Source organism: Phragmites australis, chromosome 15 (genome assembly GCF_958298935.1).
Source record: "Phragmites australis chromosome 15, lpPhrAust1.1, whole genome shotgun sequence".
Classification (NCBI taxonomy): domain Eukaryota; kingdom Viridiplantae; phylum Streptophyta; class Magnoliopsida; order Poales; family Poaceae; genus Phragmites; species Phragmites australis.
Window position 1 is genome coordinate 8861272 of NC_084935.1, and position 26338 is coordinate 8887609.

The following is a 26338-nucleotide window of genomic DNA, read 5'->3' on the forward strand; positions in this document are numbered from 1 at the left end:
ATGCATTTTGGATTATGCAATTTTTTTAACTACCGAGATCTATCATTGCCGATTCTATTTTAGAACCAACATTGATAATCAGTATCAGTATCAGTATCAGTGTCAGTTTGTAACAGGAAACTGACACTGATAATTCATTATCAGTACCGGTTCGTGGATAGAACCTGTTAGAATTTGAAGGGGTTTTTCCTTTAAAATTCAAATTTGAGTTGGAGTCAAATTTGAATTGAGCAAAATTCCTTAAAAGAAAAAAAAGAAAAAAAAGGAAAGAGGAATTAGGCCTGACCGAATGGGCCGCTTCAAGGCCCAAAAGCCGAGCAGCCCACCCGGCCGGCTGCCTAACCTAAAGGGGTGCCCGTGCTCTGGGGTTGGCGGCGGCCGCCACATGGGCGTGTTGGGGGGCTCCACCCTTCTCGGTTCTTCGTTCGTCGCCCGGCGATTTCGGCGCGCCGTTGAGGCGTCGTGGGGTGGATGCCGGGCCTCTTCCTCTCCCTACAAAGGCAGTGGACTCACCTGATCTTCCACCGGATTTTTCCTTCTGCGAGCTATTCTCCACTTGCTCTGATCCACGGTTCTCTCTCTCTGTTTCTTTCTCGCACGAGGCTGTGCCGGCTTCCTCTAGTGGGGCGTCCACTGACACGGTTGAGCTCACCTCTGGTTGAGTTCCCGTCGGCTCTCTCTCGCCGGCCTCGTGCGGGATTTGGCACTGCGCCTTTTGCCTGTTCGGTGTTCGGCTGATTCGGTGGCTGGCTGCGCGTGTGCGCGAGGAGATCTGTGGTGTGGTGGCTTGGTGTTTTCTGGGCTGTGCCTTCGTGCACGCCATTGCTTGCAGTGTTCGACTTCTTCACCTTGGCCCGGTGTTGGACTCTTGCTGTTGTGGTTTCTCTGCTTCTCGCGTGTTGGCTGTGGTGTGCCTCGCAGCCGGCTCTGTGGCATTGTATCTCCGAAAGCTGTTCCCAGTTGTCCTTGGCATAGAGGGGGAATCTCAGTTTTCTGGGTCAGCGCATTCGCGTGCCTTACCATCTTCATCCTCTTGGACAGTAAGCTCGTTCCAATCCCTCCTTTACATTCTAGCGTGCAATTTTGATTCTCATCTAAGTACTTTGTATATGCATGCTAGAATTGGCAATATTCTGCTCTGTGATGAATGCGAGCTAAGTGCGTTTAGTGTATCAATTGAGCTCTTAAGCTGGGCCGTAGTTGCCGGTTATTGATCTAGCTGAATTTCTGTTATTCATCTGTGTGTCCACTGTGGTGTGCATTTTGACACCCTCTGTTCAGTGGCTCTGTGTTGGCATGGCAACTCTGGAAAGCACTTGGTGTTATCTGATTCTGTTGGCTTGGGCGCCCTTGTATATTGCTCTTGATCTGGTGTCACCTTGTGGCACCTTGCTCTGATCAGTTGCATTCGGCTGTCTTTGAGGCTGCCTGATCCTGGTGGCTTGGGCGCCCTGATGTGCTCTGTGTTCGGCATTCTCTCTCTATTATCTTTAGAGGCCGACTGATACTGTGCTTTTCAGAGGTGTTCTTTTGATCATAAACTAGTGTAGCTCGGCCTAGCTTTAGAGGAGATTTGATACACTGATCGGTAACATCTTAGTATGTGTTGATGGCCGTTAATTCGGCAACTCGCTCTGAGAGCCATGACTTTGTTTTAATAATTGTTCATGTGTTATATTGCCTCACTTTGTCAACTGTCAGTCTTGATTCATTTGTATTCATGAGTAGCTTATGTGCTTTCATATATGCTTTTGAAATGCTCATGTTTACCTATATGATATATGTTGGCAGTTGTGTTTTTATATACTCTTGTACATTCGGAATCATTTCAATCGAAAAGTTGCTAAAATGTACTTTAACACAACAGAACCAACACTGATAGTCACTGCAAGTAATCAATGTCGGTTCAAAACCCACCACTGATGACGATTTTTTACCGATATTGATGAGGTATTCTGCAGTAGTGGCCATTGATTTAGAGGTGTGTAGTCTTATTAGATAAACGGTTTGCGGGGTTCAAATGTTGTCAGATTGAGCTAAAATTTTGACAGCATGTTGAGTACCCATCGTCTCTTGCCAAGTTTCATGCAACTTTGAGTATGTGATTTGTGAGATATGAGCTGAGAACTGAAGGGGACAAACGATCTTCTTTTAAAAAAAATCAGCCGATTTAACTACTTCTTTTGTTAGCTCATGTGTTGTGGTGGTTGCTATTGGTGATACCAAGTTTGTAATTTAATTAATCTTCTGCTGTTTGTATAGTCCCGTAGAAATTACTCTTAGTAGAACTTTGTAGTGGATTGGGTAGCCCTACTCTGCTACCGCCCTAGCATCCCGAGTATCACCTACTCCACTGCCATCTGCGCGCCAGCCAACGAATGAACTTACCTTAGACCAAGTATAATAAGGCCACCTCAACTTTCTTATAGCTTGTTGTGACTTTTAATTTTTATGTTCCTCATCTTCGATCCTTAGTAGCACGTGTGTATCGTAGTGTAAATGTGTGTGTTTAAGAGTTATATTAGTGTTTAAAAAAAACTACTTCTTTCGTTTTTAAAAAAATGACATTTTAGAGCAGTGCATAAGTATTAAGGTGAATGATAAAATAACCATATTACTATCTTTTAATATTATGTATTACGTGAAAATGAGACTTGCATTAGAAAAAAAGTTACTTAATGGAGAGAATAAAATTAAACTAAAGTTATCTCGAAATTATATAACATTATGTATTTTAAACATTAGAGAATAAACTAGAAGTTATCTATTTTAAGACGGAGGTAGCTTATAGCTGGCACACATTAGCACAATCCAATATGGCAGAGAGAGAAAAAAAAGGAAAGAGAAGAAAGCGAAGAAAGCGGGCGCTCCTGCCGTTGCCGGGCTGAAGAGCAGGAACCGAGGCCAGTCGACCGCTTTCTACTGCTTTGCGCCCACTTGCAGCCGAGCTTGTCTACTCCGTGCGCAGTTTATGGGACCCGCTTGCTCGAAGGTGGTGCAAGACAGAGGAGCGGACGGCAACAAGCACAGGGGCGGCGTGACAGCAGTCGGGGATAGGAGGAGCAGATATCGATGGTGTGTCGATGGTGAATCAATCCAAGCTATGGGGAAAAAGCAGAAAGAAATCAATGCAACTGAAAACGAGAAGAAATCGATGCAACTGGTGAGGAACGACACCAATCTCTGGCACTAGGAAGATCGAGCTCGAGGTCCGTATGTCCCGCATTGCTCCTCCACAGCCGAATCACATCGTGGCGGCAAAGCCGGCGATCCATGCCACGTCGGCTACCCCCGGCGAAGAGCTGGTGGAGGAGGTGGGGTCACGCAGGGGTGAGGGGGCGAACGGCGATGTGTTCGGTGAGGTAGAGAGAATGAGGTGGGGCCGGTGGTAAAATAAAAGAAATATATTTTTAGGAGCCCGTATAGAGATAAAGTTAGTGTATAAGTTATCTCTACAACTTGTATGTTACTGATGTAGCTTAGCTATAAGCCAACCTTATTAAACTTGCTCTTAGCATCCCAGTGCCAGCAGGTGAGAATGTGCCTGCGAGATCCCAATTGTTCAGCACCTTGTCACACAAAAACCGAGCATGAAACCAGCCCGAGGACGGAATTTGCACCTGTACCGGTGTTGATGGTGTAGATTAAACCGAGTTTGAGTTGAATGACTAAAAGTAAAACTTCAATACCAAAACAAATCAAATAGTTCATTGTGGGAATCCAATAAATTCTGGTTTAGCAACTTAGACGCTGATTGATTAACCGACGATCCAATAGTATCCATCTCCAAACTTTGACCTACAGCCTGACATCGAACTAGGTGCCACACTGGTTGGTTTTACCAACTGGTAAACGACATGCTTTGATGTTGAACTGTATCATCCAGTTGCAAAATCGAGGGCACGAAAGTTAAAACGAAGAACACATTTTGTTTCAGGAAGTTATATGGAGCAAGAGGTGTGCTCTTCCAGCTTTCCGCCAAAAATTTGTAATAGAAGCTTGGCGCGTGCATGACCTACCCGTTATAATTGGTGGCGTTCCCGCGCCATTCGCGGTGTCCAAATGCGGTCATTTGACACGGTCTCCCGTCTTCCTCAAGCAGACAACGCAACCGAGCCACAAGCGTTGGCAACCATCGAAGCAGCACACGCGCTAGAGAACCTCCTCAATTTTAGCAAGCTCGCACAAAATCTGCATGCCTAATTATACCTTCTAGCACCACCTCCTCCGTTGGAACGCATTTGCTTTCCCACCACGCTTGGCTCCCCCCTCGATCGATCGAGCGGGCCCTGTTCTTGCCTCGACGATCGCTCGCTCAAACACTTGCTAGATCGATCGGCACCATTGTTGCTGCCGAACCGATCGGGTCAGATGATTAAGGCAGCGCCGATGGCGCCTCGACGGCGGTGGACGTTCTTGGTGGTTATGTTTGCTGTTGCCACCGCCGCGGTGGCGCAGGATTACAACAATGGAGGAGGAGGAGGAGGTGGCGGTGGTGACGGCGAGGCTGAGGAGGATAAGCCGCAGTTCAAGGCGCAGGAGGCGTGCAACGGCGCGTTCCTGACGTACACGTTCATGGAGCGCACCAAGGAGTTCCCGCGGCTGAAGAACGCGACGGCGCAGGCGTACGCGTTCAAGGCGGAGGCGACGGTGCTCAACACCATGTCCGAGGATCTCAAGGCGTGGCAGATGTTCGTGGGCTTCCAGCACAAGGAGATCCTCGTGTCCGTCGGCGGCGCCGTGCTCCTGGACGGCACCGAGTTCCCCGCCAACGTCTCCGGTGGCGCCACCTTCGCGGGCTACCCGATGGCCGACCTCCTCAATTCCATCGAGACCGCCGGCGACCTTACACTGATCGAGAACAAGATCGAGATCACTGGCACCCAGTTCGGCGTCAAGCCCCCCGGCGTGCCCATGCCCAAGACCATCAAGCTCGGCAACCCAGGCTTCCGTTGCCCCGCCCCCACCCACAAAGGTACAATGTCTGTGCCGTGCGTGTCAGAGAAACAGACTTGATCAATGCAGTGCGTGTGTACGTGCGACTCACGTAACCGTGTGCGCGCAGATAGCGTGATGTACGTGTGCTGCGTGAAGGACCCCAAATTCAAGGCGAAGAAGGCGAACAGCACGCGGTACCTGCCGCGGCAGAAGGCCGACCTGACCTTCGCCTACGACGTGCTGCAGGCGAATGGCAACAACTACCTGGTGCAGGTGACCATGGACAACTGGAGCCCCATCAGCCGGCTCGACAACTGGAACCTCACTTGGGAGTGGAAGCGCGGCGAGTTCATCTACAACATGCGCGGCGCCTATACGCTCAAGAAGGAAGGCCCGGCCTGCGTCTACAGCCCCGCCGCGGGCTACTACAAAGACTTCGACTTCACCCCCGTCTACAGCTGCGAGAAGCGGCCCGTCATCGTGGACCTGCCACCGGAGCGGGAGAAGGACAAGGACGTCGGCAACATCCCCTTCTGCTGCAAGAACGGCACCCTGCTGCCGCCGACCATGGACGAGTCCAAGTCGCGGGCCGTGTTCCAGATGCAGGTGTACAAGATGCCGCCGGACCTCAACCGCACGGCGCTGTACCCGCCGCAGAACTGGAAGATCTCCGGCAAGCTCAACCCGCAATACGTCTGCGGGCAGCCCATCCGGGTGAGCCCCCAGGAATTCCCCGACCCGTCGGGGCTCATGTCGACCACCCCTGCCGTGGCGTCGTGGCAGGTGGCGTGCAACATCACGCGGCCCAAGAAGGGCGCGGCCAAGTGCTGTGTCTCCTTCTCGGCCTACTACAACGACTCCGTGGTGCCGTGCAACACATGCGCCTGCGGCTGCGGCAACGACACCGCGACGTGCGACCCGGACGCGCGCGCCATCTTGCTACCGTCGGAGGCGCTGCTCCTCCCGTTCGACAACCGGACGGCCAAGGCCAGGGCGTGGGCCAAGATCAAGCACTGGCGCGTCCCCAACCCCATGCCCTGCGGCGACAACTGCGGCGTCAGCATCAACTGGCACGTCATGAACAACTACAAGTCTGGCTGGTCGGTGCGCATCACCATCTTCAACTGGCAGGACTACACCTTCAAGGACTGGTTCGCCGCGGTCACCATGGGCAACCACTACAGTGGCTACGAGAACGTCTACTCCTTCAACGGCACCAGGATGGGCGCGCCCTTCAACAACACCATCTTCATGCAGGGCCTGCCGGGGCTCACCTACCTCGAGCCGATCACCGACGGGAAGACGCCGGCGGACCCCCGGCTGCCCGGGAAGCAGCAGTCCGTCATCTCCTTCAAGAAGAAGGACGCGCCCAACATCAACATTCCCAAAGGGGAAGGGTTCCCCAAGAGGCTGTACTTCGACGGCGAGGAGTGCGCGCTCCCTGAGAGGATACCAAAAGCGTCGAGCGCGCACCGGCGGGCCGGGATGGCGGGTCTCGGGAATGTTGCCATGGCGGCGGCGCTAGTCATAATTGTGGCGCTTGTGGACTCCTTATGCTTATGACGAGTGAAAACTTCCGGTGATCATATAGGAATTGTCTTAGGGTGCGACATTTGCTTAACATTTTTATCAAGGGGATACTGTTTTCACTCAAGTTAAAAGATAACAGAGATCCCCAAACGAAGCAGCAGCACTTAAACAGGTGTACACAACGCATACATGTGAACAAAGAGTGTACACAAGTGAGAAGAGTGAGAGACTGGAGAAGACGGATGTGTAGATTTGGATGCGACAGATGGTTTTGACTGAGCTCATATGGATATGATGGGAGGTGTAAGGGGAGGAGGGCATGTAACATTTCAGTGTTGATATTCGTTGAATGCTTATGCTCACTGGGTTTCCATTTCATTTCAGTTTCTTTGGTTTTACAAATGCTTAATAAGAGTTTTGTCTATGTATTGTGCAAAATTAGTTTTCATCTATTACACTAGCAAGGTGGCTCACGTTAATAGCATGATTAGCCTCGCTAAAATATTTTGTCATGATAACCTTTGAATAATTATATTTTACATGGTCTTTTTATTTAGTTATTTGATTTTTATAATAATTTAATTTTCTAAGATTATATGCGATATGGTTCCTTCCTTTTCTATACTAACCATAATTTTAATTATTATTTATTTTCTTTTATTTGGACTTTTTATTTAGATATTTTGCTTCTCAAACCGCATGGAAATCGAAATGCTAAATTTTCATAATTTTTTATTTCGAATTTAACTATTTATTAATCGTATTTGATATGAACTTTTTGGTTTAATATAAGCTGTTAGATGTTCAAATTTTTTGATTTAATATAGACCATTAGATGTTCATAATAATAAGTGGTTTAAATCTTTTTCTTTTATCTTATTAATATGGTAATTTCGTGACTTTGAGAGCTAACATGGTGACTATTTTTCTCTTAAATAATAATATAATAGATTTGTGCAAATATAACTAGTTCTTGGGTATTTCAGGTGCATCAACGATGGGTATGTATGTAAATGTTAAAAACGAGGAAGAAGCAGAGGATCCTAGCCTTCTCATCATTACTTTTTGCAAATATAACTAGATCGTGGGGATGCAGTAGAATTAGTTTTCATCTGTTACGTTGTGCAAATATAACTAGTTCGTAGCGATGTAAAGTGAAAACAGAGCACACGTCAAACTCAAAAGACAACTGATTGACAAGCCAAACTCAAAAGACAATTGATTTGGGGATAGGCATTTGGGGACATGATCTTCACTTTCACGTGGTTAGGGGATTCGAATTGGACGCCACCTAAATTTCCACATGCTGCAGGTAGCTTTCAATTGGCAATTACAGTGTGCCCGCTACCTCCGAACCAGTTATCGCATACGAATTTTAAACTCTATTATAAATAATTATAAATTTTGTATTAAAAATTATCTATGATATGAAATTTATTATAGACAGTTACAACTTCGTTTGTAACAGAACTACATACAGATAGGTTCAAATAAGACATGTGTCTGTTATATAGCTACACACAGATGAATTTGCTAAAAAACCGTATGTAAGTATTAAGAGTTACCGACGATTTTTGTTGAAACCCGTCTGTATAAATCATAGACGATTTGCTAAAAAAAACCCGTATGTGGAACCTGTCTGTGTGACCCTTCCCCACAGAAACCATTTTGCTTCTGAGCTGTCTTCATAATATATCATACATCACATTTCACGATATACATAAGAACGTCATAGGCATATACATATCGCAAATAAAAACATCACAAGCATATGCATATCGCAAATAAAAACATCACAAGCATATACATAAGAACATAACACATATATATAACTCATAAGAACATATATATGTACATAAGAACACATTATTCTATGTACACAATCTCATAAGCGCACATTGTTCAGAATATACCTATACATAATCTCTAATTATATTGTTCAGTCTTCCAGGTGGATGAGATGATTGATATCATTGACGCCATCATTCAGAAGGATGAGATGATTAATATCATTAATGCTGTCTTCTAGAAGGATAAGATGATTAACATCAACTTAGCCATGTGTCTTTCACTACAATGTTAACCCAAGCATTAACTCCAATCATCATCTCGCTATCATCCGGAGCAGGCTCCATCCTAACTAACTCAGTTATATGTCAGAGTCAAACTATATTGCTTCCAAATCACCGGCTCTTGTTAAGTAAGAGATGATGGTTCAAACCAATCTTATATTTCACAAAAATATCTCTATTATGATGAACAACCATAGAGAAATTTTCATCATGAATAAAAGATAATAGAACATGATTGACAGCAAAAACTAGTCCACTATAATGCCTTTCACAGTAGTGTAAACCACATATTCCACATAACCAAAATCGACGCCAAGCATCCAAACCGTAGAAACAGCCATAGGAACAACATCCTCCTCCTAGCTCTTGATAACAATGAATAAAGACATTGAAAATCTGGGACACACATCACATTACTTTTAGTACACAAATCGAATCAAACCCTATCGGACCCCTCCTTCGGGTCACCTTGTGCAACTCATACCAGTCTCTGGATCAGTAGCTGGTATGTGTATACTTCCAATAGAAGTAGATATCGCAGGTATACATCGATTAAAGTACAATATTAAGGTACAATACAGAGTTCATTACAATAAAAGTCCATAGACATAATTAAATAAAGCCTCACAACACAATGAAAATAATACAAAAGCGACCGAAGCCTTACAGGCAGCTTGAGTGCAAACGAAACCAAACTTTTCTATTCTTCATTTTCACCTTCGATGAAGTCGGCCTCTAGATCATCTGAATCCACATATAGCAAGAGTGAGTACATATGGTACTCAGCAAGCCCTACTTCAAGGGGAGACATTAGATGCATAAAAGTAGATCAAAGATAAGACTGTAGAGTCTTTAGGTATTGCAGAAAGCTAGTTTTCGATGCAAAGGTCAGTTTGCAAAGACTATCTTAAAACATTGTTGTGGGAACACATAAGTTGAGCTTATGGGGTTGTTGGCCCTGGGGGAGATACTTCCATCCCGCCAGTTCCCACATTTCTTTTGCCAATGGACACACAGTTTAGGATACTCCAGGCACATAGCCAACACTTTTTGAAAACACGGGCACACTGCCCACTCACACGCCAAGGAGGTACTCACGCCGAAGCTAATCATTGTGACTGAACCATAGCATGTCCTTGACCGAGGACACGGCTATCTTGGATAGGTTTAACACTTTGCAGAGGTTGTACATTTTACCCACAAGATATGCACAGACTTCAACCTTAGCAACTAGTGGAACTGTCATAACAAAATGCAACGTCCTCATAACATAGCCACAATATCCACCCACAGGGCACTAAGATACCAGAGGCCTTAGAATATCCACGGGAAGGACCATTTAGCAATCCCAAGGCTCTGATATAGCCTTAACAATATCACCAGCCAGACCATAGGTTACGTGCTACCCAAGTCTTCTCTCGGTCCCTGTTGCCACTACCGGCCTCCAAGTGGGTACCAAACTAAGTTGAAGGGGTTGGGTCAAGTCCTACCCATTCAGGTCATGTGGTTGTACAATTGAATACTAGATAGGATATCACAGCGAACCAGTCCTTATACGACCGAGGCAAGTGTCTCCCAGCAAGAACACCACAAAGGCAAACCTTATTCTAAGGCAATTCTCATCTTTGTGGGGTACCTTACTCACCCTCGTCAGAAACACACTAGAATTTCCATGAACACATCTTACACATACCAAGCACACAACACTTCATACTTTTTGAAAAGGCATGATTAACATATGTAATTATCCTAGTTCTTTCATTTGAGCAAATCAATCGTAAGCATGCTAGTAAACAAGCATTCATCCACACAGGTCCACGCTAGGGATACTCATGTCAACCTTTCCCAAATAAGCTCCAACCGTTTGAACATGCACCTCGGCATGCAGGGGTCATCTAGAACTACTCCCAAAGCAAACTAGATACCCTTTCCAAACCTATTATGCCGAGAACACCCGAGACTAGCATACCAAAAGATCACAGCTATATAAGATATTCGGCCCATCTGTTCCATATACGGATACGTGGTATGTATGAACAAATGCTAAAGCCAACAATAATAACGGACTGTGTTTAATTGATTTAAACAGTCCTATAGCATCCGAGACTCCCTTCTCGAGCTATCCCTATTACCCGTCCAAATTTCGGCTCATCCTCACTAACTTACATCATCATTATCTTTTTGATATTAAGTTAGTCCTAAGCTCACGAACGATGGTCGAACCACCGCTCGACTTCTACCGAGGACCTATACCATGCTAAGCATAACACATTCTTTTTAAGTTAAACTATTATGTGACATGAACAATCATGTTACAAAGGATCAAGCAATAAACAATATCAAGTAAGGGCAATGCATCAAATAGGATCTAACCCAAAACCCGACATAAGACTCATTGACATGCAAACATTGATAAAACATAACTTATCAATTGAGACAATATATGACCTAAAGTAATGGGATGAAAATACTTAAATACTTGCCTTATTGATCAGCTTCATAAGTAAGGGAATCAACTTCCGGATCGCCCTTGATCACGTCCGCGTTACCCTCCGATCCTTCGTTCACTAAGAAGAACGCATGCAATGATGAGCATGAAAGAGATGCTATAAAAATATTACAAAATTTTAATAGGGATATGGTACTAGGTAATGAATATAATGCAGCAAGAAACACTCGAATTGAATCACATAGGCTCATGGTACAAATTAACCGTGATTTAATTAAGCTGAAACACATTTAATTAATTAATTATCAAAAAGTATTTTTCTTGAGTTCTAACATTTTTAACATGTAATTATACTCGTACAAAGCTAACGCAACTAGTTTCATGATTTTTGGAGTTCGTATGAATTAATATGAAATTTACAAGTTATCAACAAAGTAAACGAAAAAACGCTTGATGGACAGTACAATCTGGATGCTACGAGTTGAACTCGAACCCTCTAGGTTCTGGAGTCTCCAAGTGAACCTTCGGGTGGGGGTCCTTAGGTATTTTTGGTTAGGATCACCCAGAACCTCCGGGTTGAACTCGGACCCTCCGGGTTCCGGAGTCTCCGAGTGAACCTCTGGGTGAGGGTCCTCGAGTATTTTTAGTTAATATCACCCGGAACCTCCGGGTGGTGACCCAAAACCTCGGGGTTCCCTCAGAAAATATGTTTTGCAATGATTTTTTAACCAATTCAACTTGCATGTCGAATTTCCAACCAGTTAAACATGCATAGGTACTAAACAAAGGGTTCTAGATCTATTTTATCCACTACACAAATACGAATCACTAGCTCTAACTCATTCAAACCTTCATTCTAGCTCTATCACCTCAAGAACACAACGTTACTTCACCATTCCTCGATTGCAACCCACAAATCCTATCCAAATATCAACTAATTCGTGCATCCTCACATGAAAAATCTAGGAGACTTACCCAATGTGTTTTTCCAAGGTTTGTTGCCGTCGATTTGGGGAAGAATCGAAGGAAAAGTTTGGAGAAGAGGAGACAAGGTGCTGCTAAAATTTTAGAATAAAGTGGTGACGAAAAATGATTTGCAAAACCTTCAAAACTTCATGCATACAAGAATTTCTTGGATGCATGGAGAGCTAGAGAGGTGGGGAATACAATGGTAATACATGCACAGCTTGCTTCTGGCTCCTTGGGTGGGATTTTGGGGAAGAAATGAGAGAAAGCTTGAGAGAGAGGGATATGGTTGCTGTTGTCTTTCTCCTTGGCTGGTTGAGAGAGCAAGAGAGAGTGAGAGTGAGAGGCGTGGGGAGAGGGAGAAGGGAGTGGGGCTGTTGCAGCCCAAAGAGAGGTACTGAGTTGGTGGGACCAGCTAGCTCATGTGGGCCCACATGCTAGAGACAAGATGATTTTCACCTGCAAAATATTTTCTTTCTCTCCTCATTCCACTAACCCAAAATGAGGTGCTCTAGTGCTTAAAAGAACTAATCCAATTTAAATGGATTCACCCGTCACGCCTACGCGAGACTTAAATTAGCGAAAACTCTAACATTGGTTATTTTCAAAAACATAGCAAAAATCAAACCACTATTAGAAATAACAAACGCTCAACAATGCTTAACAAATAAATATGATGTTGATACTCATGATGCATGATTATGCTTAATGACGTGATTACGAAAATTGGATGTGACAGTCTGGCAGCTACATGCAATTGCTACAAGAACCAATTGCCTATGAGGTTAGATAATCTGATGTATACATTCAAATAGTAAGAGACGAGAACAGTATAGGTTGACATATTTTTTGAATTTTACCTTTTTTGCTGGAAAATAACTTGTAGATGACAACTAGCAGAATTGATGAGCAACTGCAGTTGTAAGCTGATTACCTAGACAATATGAACACAAACTTTGATCAAACATATTGTCGAAGGTACCCAATTCAATTACGAATATATTGTCGGGAACTAATCTTTGATATATGTAATTATATGAATTTGAACATAATCTGACTACCTATTCATGGAACAGCTTCATCACAAATTAAGAAGAGAATCATTAAGCCAGAACTGCACTTCACTATTGATAGTTTGAATAAGCAGAAATAAATCAGAAACATCATGGAATATCATAAAATAGCACATATATTCAGAAACCATTCATTGTAACCTCACACGTAAGATATACAGTTTGAATAAGAAAATATATTAGCACATAACACAACACAAATATTCATTATATATCATTAAATATTTAACTAATACATGACTCAGTTGACTCTACTAATACATAGCTCAAATGACTAAGATTAACTAAAGTTCAACACCTAAATTACAACACCTTGGTCATTGATGAATTAAAAATACCTAAAATATTTGATGATGCTGCCACCCTAAACATAACAACCTACACCTAAAAAAGACAAATGATACTACTAATGTAGGAAGGATCATTAATGCTGGAACCAGTAAATTGATATGAGAAAAGGACACAATTTGCTACCCAAACATCAGCACTTGACCATCTAACATCTGTGAATGAGTAGGTGACTAAAAAGAAGTGTAGATCGCACCATCAAAGTTCATAACAACACGAAACTATAAATCACAGAATGTATGCAGATGGTCGCAACAAAAACCTTGTCAAATCCATCACCAAGAACATTAACTCAAACAAGGAAAGAGCAACAGCTAGGAGAAGTGAAAAGGTAATTGCCAATAGAAAACGAGATGTGGGCCTCCCTATCAACCCTAGTAGAACCTCCAACAACACCTCCACCAGCATTGGCTCCAACAAATCCTAACTACAACCATGGTGAACACAGAGAACAAGCAGAGTTCTGAAGTACAGAGGAAGGAGAAACTAACTACAACTATGCACCTACAGAAGTGGAAAATACTAACATCACCTCGGCTAATTAAATAGGCAAAAGAACCATAGAACAGTTCCACAACCTATGTCTCACTTCACTGAGGGAGCAGTAGACCCAGTGAGAGACAAGCTCAAGCACGTCACACGCGAAGAACACTGCTGAGGGGCTCCGTCGCTTGGAAATTGTGGACTCCACAAATCAAAAAGGGGAAATCGCAACCAAATAGAGTGTAACCAAAAACCAACGAGCATCCTATCACACGGGAGACAGAGAAGGAACAGATGAAGTAGCTCACCAAAAAAGATGTCCACTGCGGGGCTCCACCGCCGCAAAATCGCCATCTCAAGGCCTTCGTCGACCAAATCGCCGAGGTGTTTCTATCTCAATCTTGGTTGGGAGTTGGGCACACGGTCTAAGGAGCGACACAAAAAGAGAGAAGATATTGTCCGAGTAATGGGTTGGATCCACATCCAATAGCAACTAGCGGGCCCAATAACAATTTTTTTTAGAGGGGCCAAATAACAATTAGAATGAGTGGGCCTCGATTTGGATAGACGCACCATCATACAGACAAGTCGTCGAGTGAGAGTGAGCGAGATTTCAGTCGAGTGTTGAGTAGTAAATACGTTTTTATATATAGCAAATTTTATTCCATTCAAATCCTTTACTTATCTTAATATTACGCTGTACATAATTCTTAAAAAATGATATGCTCATCGGAAAATAATGGGATTTATATATCCTGTGACATGGTAGACTAATGATACTCTGGTGGAACAAGATACTAATTACATTCTGATATTGTTGTCCTTTAGTACGTTTCAGTTTTGCTCATTTTCAACATCTTGAAAATATCGTATATTTCAATCAAGTAAAATTACACCATACATGATATGCAATTTTATTCAAAATTTATTGCAAATGGCGCCGCGCACGTAGAAACAACGCAGTCGAGGTGTTGGGCCTTAATCTAGTAGTTGGAAAAAAGTGACAAGAGAGTACTAAAATGTAATCCATTGAAGATTAGACGCTCCTAAAATACGTCGACATATTTCTATCGAAAGTTGGATATTTTCCAACTGTAAGAATAAATCAACGCAATAAATTGTTGACAATGTGATACCGACGATACGATGGGTACACATGAAAAAGTAAAAATTACAAGAGGGTCACTCCATCGGCAGCATAATAATGATCGCAGGAAATATTTGATATCCCCTAGTATTAGCGGGTGCATATGGGAATTGCCCATGTTCATTTAGTGGGTGCAAACGTGTTTATTTTGGGAGGTCTACGTACGCGATGTCCAGTTGTCTAATTAATGTTCTCATTGATGCGTAGCCAGATGGATAGGAAAAAAAAAAACAAGGAGCCTCTAGAAACTATACAATTGATCAAAACTCTAGAGAGATTTATGTTTATTAATAGAAGAAGAAAACGATGAAACATTAGGGTTCAATCACTTAAGTTTAGTGTAGCACTACATAATGTAGATTCATATCTAGTATCATTATCGATTATCAAACCAACAGTCCATAATATTGGATAATGATATTATTATTGTTAATTCATGACATGAATCAATAGTGATATTTATACTATCACTGCTGTGGAAGATGCAACACGGTTTCGTGTAATTCAGTATCCATGAAAGTATTCTTAGAGCTCTTTCAAAATTAGAATTTGCATATATGAGCTGAACAACAAGAGATCATGATTGCATATAATTTGCTTCCTTCCCAAATACTAGAGTCTCGTATTTTCCTTACAACTGCTTAGACATTACTTTATCAGTATGCAAATTACCAAAGTGGTCTGCAACCTCTAGCAGACGAGCAAGCCAAAACACTACCAATTTGGGTAACCGGCTGCTTTCAAAATTAACTAGGCCTCGTAGTTCTCAAGCCAGTTGTTTCTGATAAGCATATCAATCATATGCTACTTCTAGATGCAACATATTATGTAACAAAAAGAATTGACAACCTGAGGAGAAGTTTTAAGTGGAGAGGAACAGAAAAAAGGTCACTGGGGGCAATGCCAAGCTAGTAGCTTTGTAGTGTGTCTGTGAGAGTGTGTGTATGTGTATGAAAGAGAGATATTCATATTTCACAGATGACATTTTCAAACCATTACATATGTAAGTATTTTTGTGCAATATTACTAAGTATTCTTATACAATACATCTGTTGAAAAAATGAAATTAGTCTTCTTAAAGGTTAAAATGAAAATGGTATGAATGCAATATGAGTTTTCACATTCAATTGGTGGTTGTGAATGCATCTATGGTGTACAAGGATGTCTAATTGATGTTTTCACTGATATGTGTGTGCTCACTGTTGACGCTACCTACGCACACAATTAGATTAAACGCAAGCGTACGGGTAAATGTAGCAATTACTTTAGAGTATTCTAAGGTTTATTGAACTCACGGAACAAGTGGATAAAATTTTTAGCTAAAGTAAATATATACTAACTAAACAAATATTGATTGTAAAGTGATTGGATCCCAAAAAATACGGTGGATGGTTACAGGGTTGTAAACAAATGAATAAAGTAGTCTTCCCTACAATTTAGGTTCACAAGCATGTAAAGATTAGATTAAATTATCTACTACCACTACTCAACGGCTACGCTGTAGATGAAGAGGTTTGCCTCGCCTAGGTTGTCACGTAGGAATGGTATGCCAAGATCATATACAAATGCACTATAACAATGTTGTCGGTACATAAGCCTAAACACCACGTTTACATTTATCTACTAGAGTATTCTCATATAAGAATGAATTTAAGATACAAGCAATGAAGTGCGCATAGTATAGATTAAACAATTTAAACAAACATGATTATCATCATAGAGTTACATGCAAGATCCTCAATATCATGGAGAAGGGCAAATAAATTACCCCATATTTGATCGAGAATATATGGTGTAAGATGAAATAGAGCATATCTCAAGGCTACTTGTCGAATAGAGCAAGCAACCAGCATCCAGGGCGCCGGTGTCGTATGGCACAGGGGTGCCGTGCGGCACACTTGTGTTGAGCAGTCCCTCCTCGAGTTTCACTGAGAATAATGTCTTTGAGATTTCTAATCCTAATATGGCCTTTTTCCTGTGAAAACTGGAACATCTCGCCATTCGATGAGGTCTTCTTTATATAGGAGTTCGGAGAGGATCTTTCATGGAGAAGAGGCCGACACGCTGCCAATGCCATACGAAGGGTTCCAAAAACTCTAAATCATACCAAACTGACTTACGAAAGAACATGGGCCCTGTGGACCCAATCAAACATAAAACAAAATATATTGCAAAATAGGCTGCACGGTATTTATGATGAAATAATGATAATATATCTACTATATTTAATATACACAAAGAACCCTCGAAGCGGGATATCTAAAACATGGAACTTGGATGGAACCTCTCTGAAAGTCTTCGGACAGGATGGCCTGATGAGTAGGATATGGTTAGATAGGTACGCACCACCGATTCGAAGCTCACCTCACACAAGGTGCTCCATTCGTACAAGTTTGTACGTGGCCTAGACTTAATTTAAGACTTATCCCCGGTGATTGTGTCCCTGTTTCCATTGAAAGTACCAAACAAAAAACATTGCACGTCTGCCCCTGCTCCTGTATGGCGCGTGTGCATGCCCAGTGCCCTTTGGTAATTGACACCTCATCCCAACCCTCCCATGTTCATAGTTGCTACTAGCTGCCTAAACAAAAACTTAGCACTGCTTCAAGCTGGAAAAAATACTTATAAATTAAGGATGGCAATAAGGTCAATTCAAATTAAGGATGGTGGTATGGGTGCCTTATTAAGGATGGCAAAGGCCAATTCTCATCGGGAATGTTTCTCTATCTCTGTCCCTATTTAGCTATGAGAAAATTTTCTTTATCCCTCTTCTTGCGAGAATTTTACAGGGATCGAATCCCCAATAGAGATATAAAATTAAATTATAGCTGATTATTTATATATATTAATAACATGTTCGTATTATGAATAAGTAATTTATTAATACATACAAGAGTAATTAATATAAGATATGTTAAATATCGTAGGTTAGACAAAAAAATATAAGAGTAATTTATTATTTCTCTTACCTAATATAATGTTTGTACATTTAAGTTTTCTCTTATCCCTCTTCCTGCGGGAATTTTTACAGTGATCGGATCCCCAATAGAGATATAAAATTGAATTATAGCTGATTATTAACATGTCCGTATTATGAATAAGTAATATTAATACATACAAGGGTAATTAATATAAGATATGTTAAATATCATAGGTTAGACAAAAATTATAAGAGTAATTTATTATTTCTCTTATCTAATATAATGTTTGTACATTTATATATTAAGAAAATTATATATGTGTGTTATATCATAGATATAGCGGAAAGCGGGGATGCGGAGCGCTTTCCCGTCTCCGTTTCTATATAAGTTCACATATATCAATTTTTTTATACTTATCTTCTAATAAAAGAATTCCTCGCGACTTACGTGGAACAAGCCCCACTGCCATCCCTACTTCAGATGTATGTGACAGGCTTTTGTTCCAAACTGCTGTGTTGCCTGTGTAGTTGATTAGGTGCTAAAAATGTGAACCAAACGTGGTGTTCTCTTACCGACTTACCCCATGCGTGATTGTCTGGCAGAACCCCTGTTTATAGTGTTTTCCTTGCAATCGAGGCAGAAGTAGTTGGATATGGTTCGTCTCGCGCTCTATTTATATTCTTTTCTTGGAATTGAAGTCGTACACCAGTATTATCGGATATTCATTTCCCTCTTCCACATTCGCTCCAAATGACTTCGGTCAATCGCACAGAACATATTCGTTTCATTTGCACCGCTCTATACACTATTAGTAAAGGTGAATAAACATAAATTAATTAAGTTACTACTATTATGTTTGGTTGGTGTGGGTGTCCCTTAGGCAGAAGTTCCCGTTCAGGGTTCTTTCCTTGTTGCTCTCCTTTTAATGGGCGGTGTTAGAGTGTTTCCCCTAGGAGATGTGTATTCCTCTTCTTGAAATGAATGACAACGCACGTAAGCTTGATCTAAAAATAATTTATTATGTCATGGCCCTATGGTCCTTAACTTTTTTTTGTTATCGACAGCGTTGATGTTTCAAAGGGACTAGGTCCATAGATGAAGGCAAATAATTTGTTCGAACAAAGTACCAACGTGATGTCGATTGTTATTTAATATAAGTACACCAATTTGTATAGCATCCAGCGTTTGGGATGTTGCTAACAGCTTACATATCGCTTCTTGTAATATTTTCTTTCATGCAAGTAGCGTTAAGTTGTTTGAATTTTTAGTGACAAACTTCACCACACATAGCTAAAGCCTCCATCGTCAACTTGGCTCTCTCTTGTATTGTACACAGACATAAACATTTAAAATTGTCCTCTTTGACAACTTTCAGGGCAAAAGTTTCTGGAAACAGAGTTCTGGTGCAAAGGTGTTGCTCATTTCAACTTGTATTGAAAAAATTATGTAGCCAAGGCATGCATTCTACCCACACCGCCTTTCTGTCTGTACAATCAACAAAATTGTGGAGTACAAAGAACGTGATATACATACAATAGGTTGCACTCATCCTGTACTCAACCAAATTACCTGGTAACTTTAGAGTCGGTGTATCCGGGGACATCTTTAGATGATGACCACCTGTCAGAACCTTCGCTCGATATTTTGTGTAGAATATGGTCGTTGTGTATGTTCAAATGTAAAAGAATAGCCCATTGAAGGGGTATATTCCAGAGGGTTCTTAAGGTTTCTTTGTTTGTACCTGTCAAAAGAACAAAAAAGTCTCTTTGTTAAGCCCCAGAAAATCAGTGCAAAACATATATTATGTCTTTGTTACAGTCTTCTGATTCTGAAATAGACATGATTTACAGAAGTAGTTTAGCCATTATATTCTTCTAAACTAATTCACTTGTGCTAAGAAGAGTAACAGAATAGCAACTTACCTTTTTCAGGTATTTCTTGTGAAGTTTCAAAGCTCCAGCACAAGCTTTCTTTGCATCTAAGTTCCCATTTACATCATTCAGTATCTGCAAAGAAATAAAACCAAAAGTTGCATTGTGCATGTACAACACACGCATATATACACGAACCTATAGCTCTAGCACAAGATTGACCTAAAACTAAATTCAATTTAAGAGTTCGATCAAAATCAGCACTCTTAACTTCAGCCAACTTAGCAGACCATTTGCTTGTGAGGCTTTCATCCCAGAACATAATCTCAGTGTGACGAATACGAAAAATTGAAAACACACTACTTTTGTATAGATTGAAGTGGACATGTGCCGACTCCAGATGGAAAAGACGATTGAAAATTGTGAAAGTAAAATGAATAGATAGATCGTGCCCCTTACCCTAATAAGATCATCCAGTCCTCTAGCTTCTTGTAATAGCTTTTCTCTCTTTTCCTTAAGAACACTTGCAACCATGAAAACTGAAATTGGAACTGGACCTTCTTCGCCATCCTCAGCCCCATTCTTTGTATTTTCCTTATCCCACTTTCCAAAATGGCGCAGTCCTTTCAGTTTTGATTTAGAAACTTTATTTTTGTGTACTGCACCTTGTTCTTCACATGCTGCAAAAAAGATGTCGGGGTCGTATTCTAGAGCCCACATCATCTGTTGGCAGGTTTGAGAGACAAAATGAGTTACAATTAACATAAGGTTATGTGGATGCTAAGAATATACGTTGGTATTGCATGTTTGCCATTACCAAAAAAAATATTTAGCAAAATAAACAGAAACTGTGCTTAAAACTTGTATGATATATCATAAAAACTATGTAAGCAAAAATACACTGCTATGCAAACTGATGGAAACATGGCACTAAGTTGTTCCGGTTTCTTGACTATACACAATATTTTGAAACATGGATCTGTACGCAGAGAAGAATGTAATACTTATTTGAAGAAGTATTTTAAGTAAAGGTGAACACTTATAATTATGTAGATCAAATATCACTCAGAAGAACCAAAAGAAAGAACTGATGATCTGCTTCTAGCAATATCCATCTTATTGAATTGGTATGGTAGCTCCATACCTCCCAGAGATATAAGGAGTCTCCAAATGATACTTCACGCCGAAATAGCACCATGAACATACGGAATGCAAAAAGGTAGTCACCTCCACCGAGAGTTTCTGTGTTCAGGAATCAATACTATTAAAAACTGCTGGTAAAATTGGACAAAAGAATATTGACTGTTTGACAATTCCGTTGATACCAATTTTTACCTAGGTGGCCATGTAGCTTTGGGTCAAGAACCTGAATAATAGATGCAAGATGTTGAAGTTGGTTGGCAACTCCCACAGATTGATCTGTGCATCTGAAATTCCCTCGCTTTAAATTTCAAACATCAGGGTGATAAAAAAGGCGTCAAAGATAAAGGAAAGCAAATGTAGGTGATTTGAAACAGTACCAATGTATGCTTTTGAATTCTGAAGTTAGAAGAAAAGTATCATGAAAGGAAAGGCATACCAATCTACGCATCAATTTCTCAAAGCACCAAAATGCATCTGCTTCATCCTTGAGTAGCACTATCATTGGTGAGCATAAATCACTCATGCCTGTTCGAGTATAAACATTAGTACACCTGTAAGCTTATTTGGACCCTAAATGAGTTTCATCTGCAAGTCAGATGTAGCTAACCTTGACAGTAACCAACATCTTTGTCAATCCATGCATACACGGCTAGAATATCCCACAACTTGGAAAGGTTTTCTTTGTTCTCATAAAATACCATGGTGCGATCAGTACGTAGCACATCAAGTCCTATAACAATTTTCAAATTACAATAATAAATGGGGAAAAAAGAGTCAAAAGAAGTAGAGAACCGGAAATAAGGGTCAAAGCATACCAATTTGATGTAATGTCAGCTTCCATTCAATAATTTGCTTATCTGTAATGCGGTTTGCACAATCATCTACATCATTTCCATTTTTGCTGCTAGTCGAAGCACCTTCTGAAGTGTTCCGGTCTGAAGTAGCCTCAAGTAAAACCAGCGGATCCTTAATAGGTCTGCCATCCTCAGTGATAAGTGGCGCTGTGATAATTTTACCGCTACCAACATGAGAATCCATATCTCGGCATTCTTCCTTCCATCTAGCATACTGTAGTCTGTGTAGTTCAGATGGTTAAATATTTCAGGCTAAGTGATCATGTTTCATTGGTGATTTTGTATTCCTAAAAATCGTAATAGTAAATAATGATAGAGATCATGGGGAAAGGATCTGCAATGCTAAGACAATACAAGGGATCTGCACAAGAACAAGAATTTTCTATGGGTGCTAAGCACAAACTGAAGTTAATTATCCCAAATGGGGTAAGTGATATAAACTAGAAAATAGATATACTAATCTAGACATACTAAATACTAGTACTATGCCTATCTCAGCCAGCCGTATGACCAGCTGAATCCGACTTGGCTGCTGATTCAAGCAAACTCAAGCCCTTCTTCCTATTCTTTCTCCTCCGATATTTCATCCCGAACCTTCTGTCCATAACAGTAAGAAAAGCTGAAATACTCCTGATGATACCGATGTCGATTTTTTTGCTTATATTGTAGGGTTTGCATCAACTTTTCTTTTGGAAGGAATGAGAATGAGGTTATTTAGTACAAGAACAAAAAAGAAAATGAAAAATGATGGTCAGATATGAAAGATCGCATACGAAAGATCTTAACGAAGATCCTGGACGAAGACAGAGAAAATGTGCAAGAAAAATAGATCAGATACCAATTCCAAATTTATAATAACTAGAGGGAACAAACAATTGTTTAATTAATGACTTGATAAAAGATGCATGGGTCGAAGCATTGCTGTCACTCTTTAGGTAGTAATACCTAAATATTTCTTGAAGAGAGAAAAAAATGCTCTATCAAACAACAAATGTACCAGATATTCTTTTTAGAAAAGCAAGTACCTCCTCATTTGTCTGATCTCCTCCCTCTCATCGAAGGTACTCCTGGGATCGAAACAGCCAAGTAAGAATTCCCAAACCTCCCCCCTGACTGTCGGATGGACACCCTAAAAGAAGACAAATCATTATTGATTATTATTATTAAACTAACATAATGCGTAGAAGAAAAATCTGTTGAACAAGGAGCATATCTGAAACTGGGGGAAACAAACTCAAAAAATGAAGAATCTTACTCCTCTTTGTATCCGGCTTAGGACTGAGGCAATATCAAGACAGCCGTCAGGACTAAATGCAGCCTGCCATTTTCGAGCACTTAACGTTTTGCCAGCCTGGAATGAGGAAATAGATAAGATAGAATTGCTTGGAACAAGAAAGGATCGTGTTGCGTAGGTACTCCCTCCGGTCATAAATACTTGTCGCTTTGACCAAGATCCGGTCAAACTTTTAAAATTTTGACGGTCAATAGCTTCTAAAATATTTAGTTTGGAAACATAAAAATCACATGTGTAGATTTGTCTTGAAAAATATTTTCATAATATTATATTTTTATTAGATATTATAACTATATTCTAATAAAAAATTGTGATTAAAGTTGAACGTTAAAGACCATGAAAAGTCAAAACGACAAGTATTTATGATCGGAGGGAGTAATTTTTAAAAATAACATCAACAATTCTCCAAATGGAAGTACTATGAAGATTTCAAGCAGATATGATATAGGAGCAATTAAGCTTGAACTAATTCCTTTGTCTTTGATTTTACCTGATGAAAACAATTTCATAAATTGTGCTAATTTCCGACTAATCAGAACCTCGCCCCTTTCTGGGAATCCAACTTTGAAGATTGAAGGATTCATCAACATTAAGCAGTACTAGAAAGTGACAGGCGCGGTCTGGCCACTATTGTCCTTCTGTCGGCTTGGACCATCTGGAAGGAAAGGAATGCCCGAGTCTTTGCATCTACCACCTGGGAACCGCAACAGTTTGGAGGGATGCTGGAGTCGTCGAGTTCTTCCAGTAGCAAGCTTCTCTCTATTTTTATTCTAAGGCCGTAGACTGGGCGTTTGGTTTCTCAATTGTATTAGCTAGCATTTATTTCTTTTTCCCTTTTCTATTTTTCAGTGCTATCCGACAATTCATGACTGCTGTGGCCTGAATCTTTGTATTTTTCCCTTCATTTCTCAATGAATAATAGAATAATAGAATTGATGTATGGCATAGAACAAATGTACAATTTACGATTCATTTAGCATAAAAAGTGAGACAAGTATGAAGTTTGATGGTGGTAATATTTGCAAAAGGCAAATGCTATATCTCAGACGCCTGTTTTTTAAAAAAATTCAGGCGCCGAATTTGAGCCATCAAATCATGATCCAACGGCCCTCGTGCATCTTCAACCTCCAGCCATCTCCACCCGCCTCACCGCATCGACACCTCCCGTCGTCGGATCCTCGCCCCCGCCTCCCTCCCTCCTCCACCTGTCTCCGGCAGTGCTCCCGCCGCTGGATCGCCGCCGCCGCACTAACCCGGCTCCGTCGGGCCATCTCCGCTCGCCCCCGCCCATGCACCGCCCACCGGCCGTTATCTGCCGCCCATGGCCTGCGGCGTCCTCGCCACCTCGTCACTCCGCCCCCACGCCCACCTCCTCTGTTGGGTTGGCCTGTCGCCGCCAACCTTCCTCTAAATCTGCCACCCGCCGGGAAGCCACCGCTAGCAACCCGAAGCCCTAACCCCCACCGCAAACCCATCGCCTGATCACGCTCCTAAATTTCAGGCGTTTAGGAAGCGTGTTTGCAAAAATATTTCTTCTTTGTTAAATCAGCAATTTATACACCAGATGCAAGACGTTTTATTGCATCAATGCACCCATGGATTCTCCACCTTTGAGTTACGCAATGTTTTTACTTATGACTATTTTCTGTTTTCCTTCATCTCATCAATACTACATTGGCCAGATTATTTTTCCTTTTTCTTTCTAATAAAGACGTACATTTGCCAAATTGTGATACCATTGACATGTATTACAGAATCTTGAATAGTCTAATGTGCACGGTCACACCACAATAATCAAACAAACAGGAACAAAATGCAATGAAAGAAAAACGAAGAGGAACAAAGGGAACATACCTTAATCTTGAACTTGCTCTTGGGCACATCATCCGCGCAATCCGATCGGACCTCGTAGTAGGAATCCGCCGGCGTCCCGCTGATGAGTCCCCACTTGATCATCTTCCAGACCAATCAACAACAGCACGCCAACACGGCACCGGAGGAAATCCAACCAAGGAGCCGGGAAATGCCGCAACACCTCGAGGGAGCACCCGGGGCTCCAAGAAATCGATTGACGTTCCTACTACGCAAGAAACGGCCAGATGCAGCCACAAATGAGTCGAATCACGCGCAATGGAGCCGAGCCGATCCCCCCTCGAACCTGCCTGCCTCCTGAATCGAAGGATGGGAGTTTGGGACCGCAGGAGGAGGAGGAGGGGAGGTTAAGGGGGGACAGGACGAGCAGGGGAGGCCGGGTGGGGTTAAAGTAGGAGGAGGAGGTCCGGGGAGACGGACGGGGAGGGGCGGGGTGGGGGGAGAGGAGGACGACCGATTCCAGGCTCCAGCTTGCCGTCTTCTCCGGGCATTTTTTTCTTTCGTCCCCTTCTCGGGCGGTAGTTCTCATGGTCGGAAATGGACAGCTACACGCCAACGGCCCCCGCCTCGTCAGATTTCGTCGGTAGGTATGGCAGTTTTCCGTTAAGTGCTTTAACGGGTCTGTCACTCTAGCTTCTGTTGGAGTCTTGGAGCTAACGGTTGGATTTGTTTAAGATGGAGTTGACGGCTGGATTCAGTTGACCATGGTAAAAATTTTGAAGAGAAGACTGGGTCCAGTCGTGTTCTATCTCAGGAGAGCAATGCTGCATGTTTACACCATGGATCGATGGTTGGTGTCACGGTCTATGGCTGATCTGAAGCATTAAATCTTAAGCGGGTGACCTGCGACACGTAGTAAATGAATCATTGCACATTGAAGATCAATTTCAATATTTTACCCTTTTCTATTGGATAGCATGCCATGCTTTACCTCTTCTATGCATAGCGGCCCCAGATTCAAATTTATTACTGTGCAATAGGGCACGAAGGATATCAAAGCACGGTAAATAACATCGACCAAGCAACCAACCATGACAACATAATGAGATTTGGCAAAGCCAACCACATTTTTCTTAGAGCAAGTCCAATAATAAAGCCAACTTCTTGGCTATAAGTCAAGCCACATCATCAATCTAACATCTAGCCCATACAACAATAGTCTTTTACTTGTCTCCAGGGAATCAATATGTAAATTTTTTAATTATTGTCTCGGGCCTACTTTTCATCAATCCCCTCTCAAGCCAGCGACCACAACAAGGACAGAACCTCACCTCTGCCTACATCGACCCCGAGCAAGACAACTGCCCACCTCACCTCTACCTGTGCCGGCCTCGAGCAAGACATCCGCCCACTCGCCATCACGTGCCGCCCCAAGCT

At 41.9% G+C, this 26338-nt stretch overlaps 2 protein-coding genes across 2 annotated transcripts; one reads left to right on the forward strand and one right to left on the reverse strand.

The window, feature by feature from the left end:
• Positions 1-4242: 4242 nt before the first annotated feature.
• Positions 4243-6501, forward strand: LOC133893511 (COBRA-like protein 10). The gene is made up of 2 exons (XM_062334538.1): positions 4243-4975; positions 5066-6501. Exons 1-2 carry the CDS (start codon positions 4372-4374, stop codon positions 6499-6501), a joined length of 2040 nt encoding a protein of 679 aa, XP_062190522.1. The 5' UTR covers positions 4243-4371.
• Positions 6502-19325: 12824 nt separating this feature from the next.
• LOC133893251 (rab GTPase-activating protein 22-like) lies at positions 19326-25515 on the reverse strand. The gene is made up of 11 exons (XM_062334229.1): positions 24944-25515; positions 23051-23146; positions 22821-22924; positions 21757-22016; positions 21549-21671; positions 21378-21466; positions 21134-21239; positions 20943-21040; positions 20258-20521; positions 19850-19933; positions 19326-19668 (listed from the first exon to the last, which is right to left on the reverse strand). Exons 1-11 carry the CDS (start codon positions 25043-25045, stop codon positions 19648-19650), a joined length of 1347 nt encoding a protein of 448 aa, XP_062190213.1. The 5' UTR covers positions 25046-25515; the 3' UTR covers positions 19326-19647.
• Positions 25516-26338: the final 823 nt, after the last annotated feature.

What these genes read in the sequence shown, in the direction of transcription:
- LOC133893511 (XM_062334538.1), top strand. Translation starts at nt 4,372, where the DNA reads ATGATTAAGGCAGCGCCGATGGCGCCTCGACGGCGGTGGACGTTCTTG. An exon ending in CCCCGCCCCCACCCACAAAG is followed by an intron (nt 4,976 to 5,065) that starts GTACAATGTCTG and finishes GTGTGCGCGCAG; the next exon opens with ATAGCGTGATGTACGTGTGC.
- LOC133893251 (XM_062334229.1), bottom strand. Translation starts at nt 25,045, where the DNA reads ATGATCAAGTGGGGACTCATCAGCGGGACGCCGGCGGATTCCTACTAC. An exon ending in AGATGTTGGTTACTGTCAAG is followed by an intron (nt 21,467 to 21,548) that starts GTTAGCTACATC and finishes ATACTCGAACAG; the next exon opens with GCATGAGTGATTTATGCTCA. An exon ending in AAAGCTACATGGCCACCTAG is followed by an intron (nt 21,041 to 21,133) that starts GTAAAAATTGGT and finishes TCCTGAACACAG; the next exon opens with AAACTCTCGGTGGAGGTGAC.